This window comes from Diabrotica virgifera, chromosome 9 (genome assembly GCF_917563875.1).
Source record: "Diabrotica virgifera virgifera chromosome 9, PGI_DIABVI_V3a".
NCBI lineage: Eukaryota > Metazoa > Arthropoda > Insecta > Coleoptera > Chrysomelidae > Diabrotica > Diabrotica virgifera.
The window spans coordinates 48,450,712-48,465,760 of record NC_065451.1 but is presented as its reverse complement, the minus strand read 5'-3'; the positions used below and the strand labels follow the sequence as shown (position 1 = coordinate 48,465,760).

The 15,049-nt window shown below is 33.3% G+C and overlaps 1 protein-coding gene across 1 annotated transcript in view; it reads right to left on the bottom strand.

The window, feature by feature from the left end:
• LOC114340785 (trypsin-1) overlaps positions 1-14,254 on the bottom strand; it is an 83,181-nt gene extending 68,927 nt beyond the window's left edge. Inside the window, exon 1 of the mRNA XM_050660108.1 lies at positions 14,032-14,254. Within this exon, the coding sequence (XP_050516065.1) occupies positions 14,032-14,254 (223 nt within the window). The remainder of the gene's footprint in view (positions 1-14,031) is intronic.
• Positions 14,255-15,049: the final 795 nt, after the last annotated feature.

Sequence of the window (15,049 nt, the reverse complement as noted above, 5' to 3'; positions counted from 1 at the left end):
GCGTAAAAATATTTATTTTCTGCTGCTTTGATTATATTGGCACATTTTCCGTTTTCGGTGACTTATTTTTGGAGATTCTTTTGATTGTTTGCCTTGCTTGATTAAAAGGTGAAAGGAATGTTGACCTACAGAGGTAGTAAACATAAACACATCAAACTTTTTATGAGCTTTTTAATATTTATGAATTTAACAATATTCGGTAAAGGATGAACGTACATACAAGAGAGTATTGACTGGACATTTCAACGGTTGGTTTTTTTACAACATGAGCACTCATCCAATTTTTTAACAAATCAAAGAGAAAATACCACCCAAGATTAAAATTTACGAATATATTTTGAACCTTGATAATTATTGGCATTCCATCTATGCGTATTTACAGATTATTTTACGTTTAGATGTGATATTAGAAGCACTGTATACATTACTAAAAACTCAAAATAATAATCTTACTCTAATAATCTGTATACTTAGATACTCATACAAAAAACAATGTAAAAAAAGCTAAGTGCCACTAGATAAGAAGGTGATAAAACTGTTTGAGAATATTATAGAAGAATCGCACTATTAGAAGTAATACATAAGTTATTATTAACATATAAGCACAAATTAAAAGAAGTAGAAGCAAAACCTACGAAACATAGATAACAGAAGAATACGAGGCTGGTATCAGCCAGGGAAGAACACAAACCGATCAAATTTTTATACTAAAATTATTACAAAAAAACAGTTATGAAGAAAATCTAGGATTGTATCCCCTCTATTGATTTTAAACAGGCCTGCTGCTCAATCTCATGAAACGGACTAGACGAAACAATTAAATAAGTAGGAATACCAGAGAAACTGATACGATTAGTGTAAAATGAAACTAACTAATTCCAGATCCTATAATATAATCCTAATACAGAATCTTTTTACCCATATGAAAAGAGGAAATCAATAGAAAGAATGACACCACAAACGTAAGTCATTAACACATCGGGGATATATAATTTATTGGAAAACTAAATGTAAGTCCAAACACTTCCATATCTGGTACTGGGATAGTATTATAAGGTTTTTTTTTCCTGGTGTTTCCTTATGAGTTTCTATAGGACCACTAACAGGAAAATGTTATTATCATCATTCCATGGTTGTCTTACATTCATATCCATCCCAGGAACTCAACTTAAAAATATTGAAAGGTCAGTGGATAAGACGAATTACGGAATCGAGATCCAGGAACTCCGCCGAGGAGCACTACCGACTAGATGGATAAATGACGTGAAAAAGTAGCGTGAAACTGCCTTCAAACGGCTCAGTGTAGGGAACATTAGAAGAGACTAAAGGAGGCATATGTATATCCAGATAGAGACACGATTGGATGAATGGTGATAATGTCTTTATGTACTAATGGTGATCCCACAGAGATGAAAAAAGAGCCATGTGCAATAGCGCCAACTCAGATAGCTCACCAAGTGGTTTTGAATGGCAAAGCAAATCATCGTTACAAAGACCCAAAAATTATAAAAATTCAAGAACAGGAAGCAACTCTCTTGCTAAAAGCATTTACCATCGAAGAGCTCAAAAATGGCATGGACCTTATTAAAAACGGAAAATCACCTGGGGTGGACGAACTCCTAACAGAGCAGATAAAACACTTCAGACAAAAAGTGAGACAATGGGTGCACGATCTATTTAACATCTGTCGCTCTACCTACCCGATTCCAAAAATGTGGCGCAAGACAAAAATAGTAGCCTTCTGAAACCTGAGAAAGACCCTGAACTACCGAGTAGCTACCGTCCGATATCTTTGCTATGCCATTTGTATAAGTTGTATGAACGTCTCATTTTGAACAGCATACAGGAAAAATTAGATGCAAGACTAATCCCACAACAAGCAGGCTTCAGGCCAGGTAAATCGTGCACAGGCCAAGTGGTGAACCAAATATAGAGAAGGGATTTGAACAGAAAGAAACAGTGGGAGTAGCCTTGATAGACGTCACAGCGGCATATAATATAATAAACCAGACAACCTTACTAACTAAGATCTATAACACCGTGCTTGACTATGAAATGGTAAATATCATTAGATCACTGTTGTGTAATAGACGCTTCTACGTTGTAGGTACTAAATGGAAAGAAGAGCAGATGGAGAACCCAAAAAATGGCCTACCTCAAGGAAACGTTCTCGCGCCGTCCATATTTAACATCTACACCAACGACTAACCAATGCACCCCCAGACTGACAGTCTGTTTACGCTGACGACCTCGGTATCGCCGTAAAAGGGAAAACACTTACACAAGTAGAGTGGACAATGGAAGGAGGCTTTAAGACATGATGTCAACTAACTACAAAAAAAACTCATTAAAGCCACACCCTACTAAAATCCAAGTATGTGCATTCCATCTCAACAACCATTTGGCGCATGTAAAACTGAATGTATCTTGGGAGGACAACGCTTGAAACACACTGATAGGCCCAAATATCTTGGAGTGATAATATACCGGTCACTAATATATAAATTCCACTGTCAGAGTACAAGACAAAAGGTTTCTACGAGAAACAACCTTCTCCGGAAACTTGTAGGGAGTAAGTGGGGTGCAAACCCCCAGGTCTTAAAGTCAACAGCTGAGACCTTATGTTTCTCAACAGGGGAATATGCTTGTTCCGTATGGGACAGATCTAAACATCAAGTCACCGGCGTTAAATGAAACATGTAGAATAACTACCGGTTGTATGAAGCCTACCCCTCTCTACTTCTACTGTACCAAGGCAGTGCTGGATTCGCATCTCCAGAGGCGTAGATGTGCCCTACAATATGTGGAGAAGTTCAGGCAAACTTTCGATGAAAGGCACCAATTATATGGGTTCGACGAACCGCCAGAAACCAGCCGACTTAAATTAAGGAACAGGTTTATGAGAAATGTCATCGTCGAACCACCCGAACTGTTCCCCCTACATCCAGAACGATTTAATCGAATGAACATGGACTGGACAACCTTACGAATATTCAACCGCATACGCACCGGTGTTGTCCCAGTAAAACAGAACCACATTAAATGGGGCATCAAGACAGATAACGACGCCCTTTGTGAATGTGGAGAAATACAGAACGTTGAGCACCTGACAGTATGCAGACTTTGCCCACAGTACAGATTTATGGCAATTATGGCTCGAAAATACAAAGGGCATAGACGTAGCCCGATACTGGGGAGAAAAACTGTAGTTGGATCCAGACTCGAAAAAGTAAAGTAAGTATGTACTAATTCCTCTGTAGTTCTGCACAACAGTTCAAAATATTTCCCTTTTTATAGATTGGGTATATAATTCCTACTTTCCATTCTGCTGGAAATACTGTTTAAATCCATACTGTTAGTTACTTTTATGGAGACAGGTCATATACAATTATTACATGTTCCTTTGATTCTACTGGTTCATTTTCCGTTCCCGCTGACTTGTATCCTTTTTATTGCGTGTTTTACTTCGTCTAGAGATGAAAAGGATGTTGATATAAGTATTGCGTGTAGTGTTTCCACTCATGTTCAAAAACACTTAACCCATTCGCTACCTATCAAAGAGAATGAAACTCGTAAACGGCACCTGACTGAAGCAACCATATCACTCGCTGGAGCGTGAACGGCACCTGACTGAAGTAACCATATCATTTGCTGGCGCGTGAATGGCACCTGACTGAAGTAACCATATCATTTGCTGGCGCGTGAATGGCACCTGACTGAAGTAACCACATCACGCGCAGGCGCGTAATCGGCAGCGAATGGGTTAAGTGACTAGCAAAAAAAGCATAGAATCAATATTAATGTTATAGGAAATCTAGTTTTTTAATATACAGTGACAATCATTTAATTCCACATCTAAACGATAGCTATACCAATGCTGAAACAAAATACAAAATTCAGCATACGACATTTATGAGAGAAAAATTATATCTGAAAATCTACCATTACATTGCACATTGGCAGATTTTTATTAGATAATATTGATAAAGGCACTTTTTACAATTATTATTACGATTATTATATTGGCAAATATGGAAGGTATAGTTGCTTCACTTCTAACTATTTACAAGTACCAACTCTCAGGAGAAAAAGAGATTCTGTCGAAATTAGTTTTTAAAATTAAAAATTTAAACTTATTTAGAGGTAATTTATAATTTAAAAAGTCAACAAAACATTTCATACAATATGATACAGTAGATTTTTGGCATAATAATTAATTAATTAAGCTAATAGAGATGTGAAAAGTAATTAATCTCTTTTTCGGAGTCTTGTAAGCAATTATTTATTTTTGGAGGCGAAAGGCGATATTTCTTTGCAAATGATATCGGCCGCTAATGTGCGATTTTAGTTTGGAGTCAACGATACATGTATTTTAATTTACCATCTGTATTATGTATTCTTCTTCTTTTTGTATAGATTATGTTGTTTTTTCAATGTGTCTCCAGTAAGTTTACGTTCCACTGATCGTCTTCTTATTAGGGAACCGTCTCTCGCCGTCCTTTTTATTCGTTGTCATTCGGCTTTTCTGGTCGTTCCATTCTAATCTTCTGTTTTTCAACCAGTTAGTAATGTTGTACACTTTGCATCTCCGTTGAATATCTGTACTTATAGCTCTGTCCCATAGAGTCTTACCATCGATTTTTCGAAGGGTTTTCATCTCCGCTGTTTCGAGCAATCTTGTTGTCCTTTCTGTATCAGGTCGTGTTTCTGCAGCGTATGTTATTATTGGTCTCTTTAATATAAAGGGATGTTTTACATTTTTGCGTATGGATCTTAGGTACCTAATTAATTTTATATCACATTTATGACAAATTTCTTATACCCTTCTTATATGTCTTTCTATGTGCACTTATCATTGTAAAAGTTCAACTGATCATTAATATAATATATCCAATTATTACACTGCATCAAACATTGCAAAAATGACTGAAAGTGTAATTGTGGACAATATCGACAATTTATTCAATTTGTTGGAGTAATCCAACAAAGAAAACGAACCGAACAGAGTAAGGGTTTCCGCCTGTGGTACCAAAATGATGAGGGTTCAATTCTCACTACAAACTCGTCTTCTTCACGTATTATGTCCTTTCAGAACGTTCGATACCATCATAGCTATGTTAATTTTATTCTCTTCAACCCTAAATAGCATGCTTGTATCAATACCGCAGATTCTTCAACCGTGAAGTCCTTCTTCGTCCTGGACTGCGTTTGCTTGATATTTTCCCTTGTATAATATTTTGAAGTATTCTATATTTGGGACCTCTCGAATCATTACATGTCCGAGATACTTCAGCTTTTTCTTCTTGATGCTTTTTATAATCTCAGTAGTCTTGCTAAGACGTTCTAGTATTCTAGTTTCGAATATTCACCCAATAATCTTTTAAAATTCTTCTATAGCACCACATTTCGAAAGTCTCAAGGCGATTTAGATCACTTTTATTCTCAGTTATAAACTCGACAGCAGAAAGTAAGACCGAGAACACATAGCAGCGAAGACGGCGAATCCGCAATGCCAATTTTAGGTCTTTGTTAAGTAATAGGTACCCTAGACATTCCGGTTCTGGGCCCTGATTCTAAATCAAATTTCGACACTAAACAAGTCGCTTTCAATATGGCGGTCGAAATGCGACTGTGCGAGCCTTGTGGACTTTAGTTGAACTAACGAAATGACGTCACGAAATAGCGACTATCGAAATTAATAGCGACTCCAAAAAAGTGGTTGATATTATAATTTCGATGTCGAAATTATTTGACACGGAGATGAACGAATGGCCAAAAGCGAGGTTAGGTTTAGTTTAGATGTGTTTTGTTTATTTCTTGCAAGGAAAACTAAAGCAAAAGGTATTAATATGGCTGGGTTTAATTGAAATTTGCTTGTTTTGAGGAATTAGATAGAATAGTATTAAATTAGAAATATAATAATTGAGAATGTCCACAACATGAATCATCAACTCAATGAATAAAGATGTAAGATAATAATCTGGGAAAATTAGTAAAAAACAAGGAAAATTAATTACCAGCTATTTTATTGCTGGACATGCTGACATCAAATCTTAAGATTTCCTATATTAGTAATATAGCTGTGCAAAGTCCACAGAAAGTGTGCTATTTTGTTTATAAACAAATTAGCGCTCCGAAATCTTTTTTTTAATTATTGCTCTATAACTCCGAAAATTTTAACTTTAAACCAAAACACTCGCATAAAAATTGACAGTAATTTAATTCTGCACATTGATAATTTATTCAAATTTCCTTCGACGGAAATTTTCCTCGGAAAATTCTGGTTTTCAAAACAAAATCTTTAATTTTAAACTAAAATTTGAGAGAAGTAATTATTTATCAATAATTAAATAATTTGGTGACAGTGACATAAATCTTTTTTGTTATGAGTGTCTTGAAGATATGAAAATTTGTATGTACAAAGAGGACCGGAATTAAAAGGTATCTAATGGTTCAAAGATTAAAATCCTGTTGTTTATAACTCTGTCGCAAATGCCGGTCAAATTTGACCTGTTATAGGTACCTGGAATCACTCCTCGCAATTCAATTTTTTTTCTTCGAAAAGGGCACAGAAGGCGTGCCCTTTTCAACAGAGTTAACTTAATTTAATTTAATCTAATATTTTCTGAGGAGTTCTATTTGTCTATACGCCAAAAAAATGTTTCTTTATAACATTCCTGAGACCGCTCAAATGGTCCAATTTCAATCCTGTAAGGTACGTTGAATAGGTATAGTGCTTTTTTATACGAAAACATAGTTATTCTGGTGTATCATAATCTTTCTGGTTATTATTTCGACCGAAAATTTTTAATTAACATTTTAATTATTGCTAAACTATTGGTTAGATTGTCGCCGGTCTCCTTATATATAGAGAGGGGCTAAATTATGGAATAAATTCATTTTCACTAAAATCGACGATTTTAGAGAAAAATACCGAAACAGGTCGAATTTTATTTTTAAATTAAATTTTTTTGGCATATGTTTCAAACTAGTGACGTCATCCATCCGAGCGTGATGACGTAATCGATTATTTTTTAAATAGGAATAGGGGTTCGTGTTGTAGCTCATTTATACAAAGGCGTTCAATTCTCTATTCAGTATAGGGCTTTTCATTCACAGTCATTTATTTCGAGCTTCTGTCATATTTCGTATAATCCGTAAATATTAATATTATACACAGATTATTCAACATATGACAGGAGCTCGAAACAAATGACAATCGATGAAAAGCCCTATTATAAACATTAATATCATTATTTATACAGGGAGGCCAAAAAATTTTTTGAATTAAATTAATTGACGCAAGAAGAACAATGCATGTAATTTATTTAACTCAAAATACATTCTATTGCTGTCAGAAAATAGAAAAAAATGTTTATTTTGCAAATAAACATTGCTTTTAGCTTAAATTAAATGTTCAATCTGCAATAGGTAGGAGGGAGGCTGTTTGTGATTTAATTTAAGCGAAAAGAAATGTTTATTTGTGAAATAAACCTTTTTTTCTATTTTCTGACAGCAGTACAATGTATTTTGAGTTAAATAAATTACATACATTCTTCTTTTTGCGCCAATTAATTTAATTCAAAAATTATTTTTTGGCAACCCTGTATAAATACCTACCTAATGATATTAATGTTTATATTACTGAATAGAGAATTGAACTCCCTTTCAAATGACCTACCACACGACCCCTATTCCCATTAACAAAATTATCGATTACGTCATCACGCTCAGATGGATGACGTCACTAGTATGAAATATATGCCAAAAAATTGTAATTTAAAAATAAAAATCGACCTCTATCGGGATTTTGCTCCAAAATCGTCCGTTTTAAAGAAATGAATTTATTCCATAATTTAGCCCCTCTGTATAATCTACTATAATAAATCTTTCATGTCATCAATTATTTAATTATTGATAAATAATTAGGTACTTCTCTAAAATTTTAATTGAAAATTGCAGATTTTTTGGGAAACTTCGGATTTTCTGAGTAAAATTTTTGTTGAAGGAAATCGGAAAAAAAATAACTTTGTGCAGAACGAAATTACGGTGAATTTTTATTTGAGTGTTTTTGGCTCAAAGGAAAAATCTTAGGAGTTACACAGCATGCACTAATTGAAAAAAAAAATTAGGAGTGCTAATTTGTTTATAAATAAAATAACACAGTTTCTGCCGACTTGTCATACCCCATATATATTGCTAATATTTATATGCAATCTTAAGATCCGATTTTAGCAATAAAATAGCTGGTAAATAATTTTTCCCAAAAATGGCATTTTTTCGATAATTTTCCCAGACTATCAACAAATTCCAATAAACCGGAGCGCCAACCCAAATTCTGAGTAGTGCCAACATGATAAGGTTAATATCCCTAGTTGTAACTAATATCGAAATGAATAAGAATCGCTATACTCTGCGGCTGTCATGGCGGTGTCGAAATGAAATTGCGACTGTCGAAATGAATTAGAATCAGGGCCCTGGCCTGCTCATTTCTAGCTCTAAACCGTGACTCTCTGCATTACAATTTAACTAATATCCAAAGTAAACAATTTAATAAACTTGCTCAGGTTTGCTACTATTTACATATATAGACTATATATATATATTATTCTCTTGTTTACTTATTACGAGTATTTTGGTTTTCCGTATGTTTAGATCCAGACCTGCTTCCTTCCAGCTCTCAACGACACTATCAAATAATGTTTTACTACAATCAGAAAACCAAAAAGTATTACCAAAACTTGAAAGGCACACAGAGTAGTAATTTGCCCAATCCAGTTTTTTCACATTTTTTGCCAGCAAGTAGTCATTCTGAATCTCTGATAGGTATTTGTCTGTAGGTATTTGTACACTTAATGATATTCACCAAGTATATATGAGAATAATATACGCAAGAAATGGATAACAAGGGAAAACAAAGTGAAATTTCAACCGGAAAATGATACACCTGTGAACAGGATTATTTTGTCTGGTTTTGTATGTCGAAAAACTACTACTAGTCCAGGGTGCATCTGTTTTGAGATGGACGTTGAGAGGTGACTCAAATTTTTTTGCAGAAATTGCTTGAAAATAACTCAAATAATAATATTTGAGTTATCCTCCCACACAAAATGGTCCGGAACATTGTTTAAATAATCAAAATGTCAAAATATGAAGGAAAAATTCGATTTTTTTCTTCCTTTTTTGATTATAATTTTAAAAGTATTCATTTCTGAGAAAAGTTGTACTAATATAAAAGTTGCGTAATTAAATTTCCTACAATATAGAATTGGTTAAAAATTTAAAAAATAGTCACCCTTGTTGCAAAATAGCAATAATTGCGAAAAAACCATACAAAAACAAGTATTCGCATTTTACGTCATCCAACCAGTTATGCTACACTTAGGACCTTCATGTTTTACCCAGGAAAACTTTATGATATAGTAAAACAACACTGTAAATTTCATTAAGATCGGTTTAATTGATATTGCAAAATAAATTTTGCAATCCAGCTTTCGCAAAAAAAAATCATTTTTTTTTTAAATGTTGCAGGACTGAAAATAAAACAAATAGCAAGTTGAATTTTTTTTGCCTATAGTAGTGTACTGTACTTTTCATTTGCAATTCGCAAAATTAAAATCGATTAATTACCACGGCGTCAGAAATTTTTCGATTCACACAAGTTGATTTCCACCAAAATTTTTTCCAATCTTTATCTAATATATTATTTTCTTACTCTATATTTTGTTGTATTTTAATATTTTAATTCCACAAAAATCAAACTAATTTTATTATTGCTTGTGAAATATTGTTTAAACAATTGCATATGTTTAAAAATAATAAATTTTTATTCTCTAAGTTAAAATATATGAACAAATAAAGTTTTTGCTAAAAAAAGTGTTATTTCAAAGGATAGAGTATGTGTTTTTATTTTGCAATAAACAAATTTATTTATTTATATCGAAATGTAATAAAAATTAAAATGTATCAATCATTATCAAAGGTTATTGGAATGCCCAATCAGAGCAAATTATCCTCTGTCCTGCGCGTAGCACCAATAATTACTGTTTATTAAAAAAAATTCCTGACCCCGTGGTAGTTAATCGATTTTAATTTTGTAAATTTCAAATGAAAGGTACAGTACACTTCTATAGGTAAAAAAAAACTCAACTTTCTATCTGCTTTATTTTCTGTCCTGTAACATTTTGAAAAAATGAATTTTTTTTGCGAAAGCTGGATTGTAAAATTTATTTTGCAAAATTTGTTGAACCGATCTTAATGAAATTTACAGTATTGTTTTACTGTATCATAAAGTTTTTCTTGCTGAAATATGAACGTTATAAGTGCAGCATAAATGGTTGAAAAATGTAAAATGCGAATACTTGTTTTTATATGGTTTTTTTTCGCAATTATTGCTATTTTGCAACAAGGGTGGCTATTTTTTTTTATTTCTAGCCAATTCTGTATTTAGGAAATTTAATTACGCAATTTTTATGTCAGTACAACTTTTCTCGGAAATGAATACTTTTAAAGGTATAATCAAAAAACGAAGAAAAATATCGAATTTTTCCTTCGTTTTTTGACATTTTGATTATTTAAACAATGTTCCGGACCTTTTTGAGAGGGAGGATAACTCAAATATTATTATTTGAGTTATTTTCAAGCAATTTCTGCAAAAAAATTTGAGTCACCTCTCAACGTCCAAATGTACTAATATTTTTACAGATGCGCCCTGGTCTATACCTACTAAATCTCCGAAGGAATTTAGGTATTTATTTTTCTACTTCAGCTATAATTTCTTGCTCTGGGTTACACTTTCTGGATTCAAGATTTTTGTTTCCAGTGATAACAATATTGAGGAATAACTAATCGTATTACAGACAAAAACAACAAAATAATGTGTTGTCAGAACGTCACAATATGTAGAAACAAACACCTAATGTCACGATGTACATTGAAGAAGAAAGAACTGACATTCAAAATCGCCGGTCGCTTCAAGCGTTCTTTCAGAGAGAACATTATTTTTTCTATGACATACAGATTCTTGAAAAATTTATGTTTTCCATTTTTCCTCCCCACCAGGGTGGTTATAGAGGGAAGCCCCTGGGTAGGAGTGGAGAACTCTTTTGAATCTTTTTTGAGGTCCCAAAATCGACATCCACAGCAAAATCCAGCTTGTTCGTGTCGCTTTTTAGAAATCTCTGATTATTGGACTATGATCTATATACTTATATGAATATAGCTGATATTAATTAAGATCCTGAATAATTTTGATTTTAGTTTAATTATTTTAATCATAAAGATACAAGTTTTTGTATGCGATAATAAACGGTAATAATGATTTTTACTTCGACTAATCTCTTATTAATATGAAAGTTTGCTCCAATTTGTGAGTACTCTGTAACATCGTGCATTTTTTAATTAGTATTGTATAAATTATATTTATAATAAAAAAAATCAGCCCAAATTTGGATTTAAAAGAATCATGTTATATTGACGTAATAATATAAATAACATGCTCAGAACTTGAGGTAGTATGAAAAAGGAATATAACCAGTACTTATTAGAGGATGACATATTGCTCTATATTTGAGTGAGATATAGAGAAGCAGGGTAAATATTAAAATCAAATGTATAAACCTCAATTCATTAAAGATATGGAACACTATTCCACAAAGTAAAATAAGATATATATGCCTGTGACAGAAAGTAAAATATGTATTAAGAAAACAAAGATCATTTTTGAATTAACTGAAAAGCAGTGGGGCAAACACAAAAAAGATAGAAAAAAATGTTCTGGAAGTGCTTTAAACTGCAAATAAATTTTGTGATTGAGTTTTTGAGTTTTATAATTTTAGTACAGTGATGCTAGATTTACTAATCAATTATCATTTAAAACAAATATTACTTTGGCACAATAAGTTATTTTCGTAAGAATACTCACACATTGTTAAATATCTAACAATTTTTAAATCAACAAAGCTCTTAGAGATTGACAACTCAACGCTTAACATCCTAAAAATGATTGTGATACTTTATTTTTTGATTTATCTAATATTGTAAATAAAAAGTTCTATTTTACATCTATAATTAACTTGTATTACCCTATTTGTCCGATTTATTTTTTTTTGAAATTTGTAAGAACCAGATCATTGACATAAAATTCTTTTAAACTTTTATTTTAATAAAAAGCAACACACTAATCAACTGATAAGTTCATGAAAAAAAACAACACAAAACACTTAATTATAATATTTGCTCTACCAAATAGCACTGAACAGATTCCTGTATATTGCACGAAGTATACACTTTAGAACTATCTCTGGAAATAATTCAATTTGAAATAATATGATTTGCAGTTGTGCATAACTTGGTGATTTTCAATATTTAAAACTTGCTATTACGTTGCTGTTTTTGATGAAATACTCTATAAATTTATTTTTTATCTTCAAATTCTGCTTAAAATTCTACAGACTTTTATAATTATCATTTAAAAAAAAATTTGTGGGGCCAGGATTTTTTTCTTCTTGTTTCTTGGCTCTACAAATCTAAGAGAGTCTTGGCCGCGTTTACGATTTTCCTGCATTCTTGCTGGTCTTGTGCAATAATATATCACTGTTGTACCTCCATCTTAAATAGGCCACTCGTTATTGCATCCTTCCATCTTTTCCTTGGGGGGATCAATTGATCTTCTGCCTTAGGGCATTTGTCGGAAGGTTGTATTTAGTAGTCTTTCGTTAGTTAGTCGTTAGTTTCATTGGTTAGTCGTCGATGTATCGTACTCCATAACGTAGTTGGAGTTTCTGGTGGTGTCTTCGTCTCTACTCTCCTGCTATCTCATCACTACAAGGCGCAAAGATTCTCCGAAGGATTTTAAGTAAGACTAATAATACCTAAGTCTCACTTCCATAAGTTATTATGGGGGAAATTTTTTTTTGACTGAAAATGAGAGAAATTTTGGTTAAAGTAGCGTCGCTAAAGTGTAAGACGCTCTATTTTCCGACATTCTTACATTGTATTCATTTATCGATATGTTAGAAGAGTAGAAGAAAGAAGAAATCTTGGCTGAGGAATATCAGAGATTGGACTAATCTCAGCGTTGAGCAGATATTTATCGTTGCAAAAGATAGGGGGTGTTTAAAGAAGTGATCGCTAACCTTCGTTAGAAGAAGACACAATAAGAAGAAGAAGATCGAAAGGTTTTTTTGTAATTCTTTGTTATAGCTTTTTAGTAATGACTATGTATTGGTCTTATCTTCGTTGACCTTAAGACCAATTTCCCCGGCCAACTTTCAAAAAGGTTTAAAATTTGTTTGGCATCTCTAGCGGATTGTGAAAATATGTCGACATCGTCAGCAAAAGCTAACAGTACCTTTGTTCTCTTGGCAGCGAAGCCATTTGTTAATTCTGGTTTTGCTTTCCCAACTGCGTGATATAAAGTGAAGTAAATAAGAAAGGGAAAACTGGATCGCTTTTTCCTAGATTTGTTTGAATTTGAAACTCGTCTGATGTACTGCTGCTAATTCTGATACATGGACATGAATTCTGCACACATCTAGAATAATCCTACCAGTTTTCTGGGTACATTTCCTTCAGTACCTTCCAAAGTATATTCATGTTTCCACAGCGTCATATGCTCATTTGAAATCTACTACAATTTTATGTACATATTTGCTATATTACCAACGTCTTTCTAATATTTGGCACAAGATAAAGATCTGGTCACTTATTATTTCTTCTGCTTGCGGAATGACTCTTCTTACTAGAATAATGGACATAACTGTGTAGGTTGTAGGAGTTAATAATATTCCTCCATAATTCTTACATACCTGTTTATCTTCCTTGTTGTGGACGTGTACTATTGGGCTTTCCCGCCATCCTATCCGCATTTCTTCTCTTTGACATATCTTATTTTTTAGGTGATGTATTTGTTTTTAGTGCCAATAGTGCTGCCTTTACTTCCTCCAATAGGTACCTACACCTTTGGATTCATTTCTTGGATTAAACTTCATTCATTCCCACGAACATAAACCTTTATAGGCATGTAAATACCTAAACCTTCACCTTCAGTAGCAGTAAACACCTTTACTAGCCAACTATCATCATCATGGCATCTACACTTCTGACGGAGCGATTGCATCATCATCATTAATGGTTTACAACTCTTCGTGAGTCTTCGCTCCCAATATCTCCAGATTTTCTTTGACTGCATCTTTCCACCTTTTTCTAGGCCGTCCCACAGACATTCTTTCATCTGGCCTTTCCCAGAACACATTGTTTATAAAGCGATTGTCGTTACTGCGTATCACATGCCCTGCTCATCTGAGTCTATTGGCCTCTATATATCTGACTAGATTTTCCTTTCCGAATAGAGACTCTAACTAGTTGTTGTATCTGCACCTCCATTCGTTTGTCACGCTGTCTCCGCAAGGGCCATATATAATTCGAAGGATTTTATGTTCCCACACCAGCAATATATTTACTTCTCTTTTTGTTGGCGTGTGTTTCTCTTCCATACGCAACTGCTGGTCGTATTATGGTCTTATATAGCTGGATTTTTGTACCTCGTGAAAGAAGTTTTGACTTCATTAGATGTTGCATTGCAAACAAAGATCTGTTTCCTGCCATTATTCTCGTTTCAACTTTTCGCTCTATTTTGTTGTCATTTGTGATTGTTGCTCCTAGATATTTAAATTCTTTAACCACTTCGAAGTTATGATTCTTGTTTTGAATCTAGTTCTTGTTTTGTGACGACCATGTATTTTGCTTGTCTTCATTAATTTTAGACCAATGTTTAATGCAGCTTCTTCAAAGCTCGAGAAAATATTCTTAACTTTTAATGATGATGGTGCCAATGCATCTACGTTATCGGCAAAGGCGAATATGATTTTTTCTCCCCGAGCAGTTATGTCTGGTTTGATTTTTGAATAAATTTTCCGCATGACATATTCTAGGTTAAACAACAATGGGGACAATGGATCTCCCTGTCTCAGTCCAGAATTTACGCAGAAAGCATTTGATATTTCCCTCCCTATTCTAAGTTGTGCAAAGGAGTTACTTACACACATTT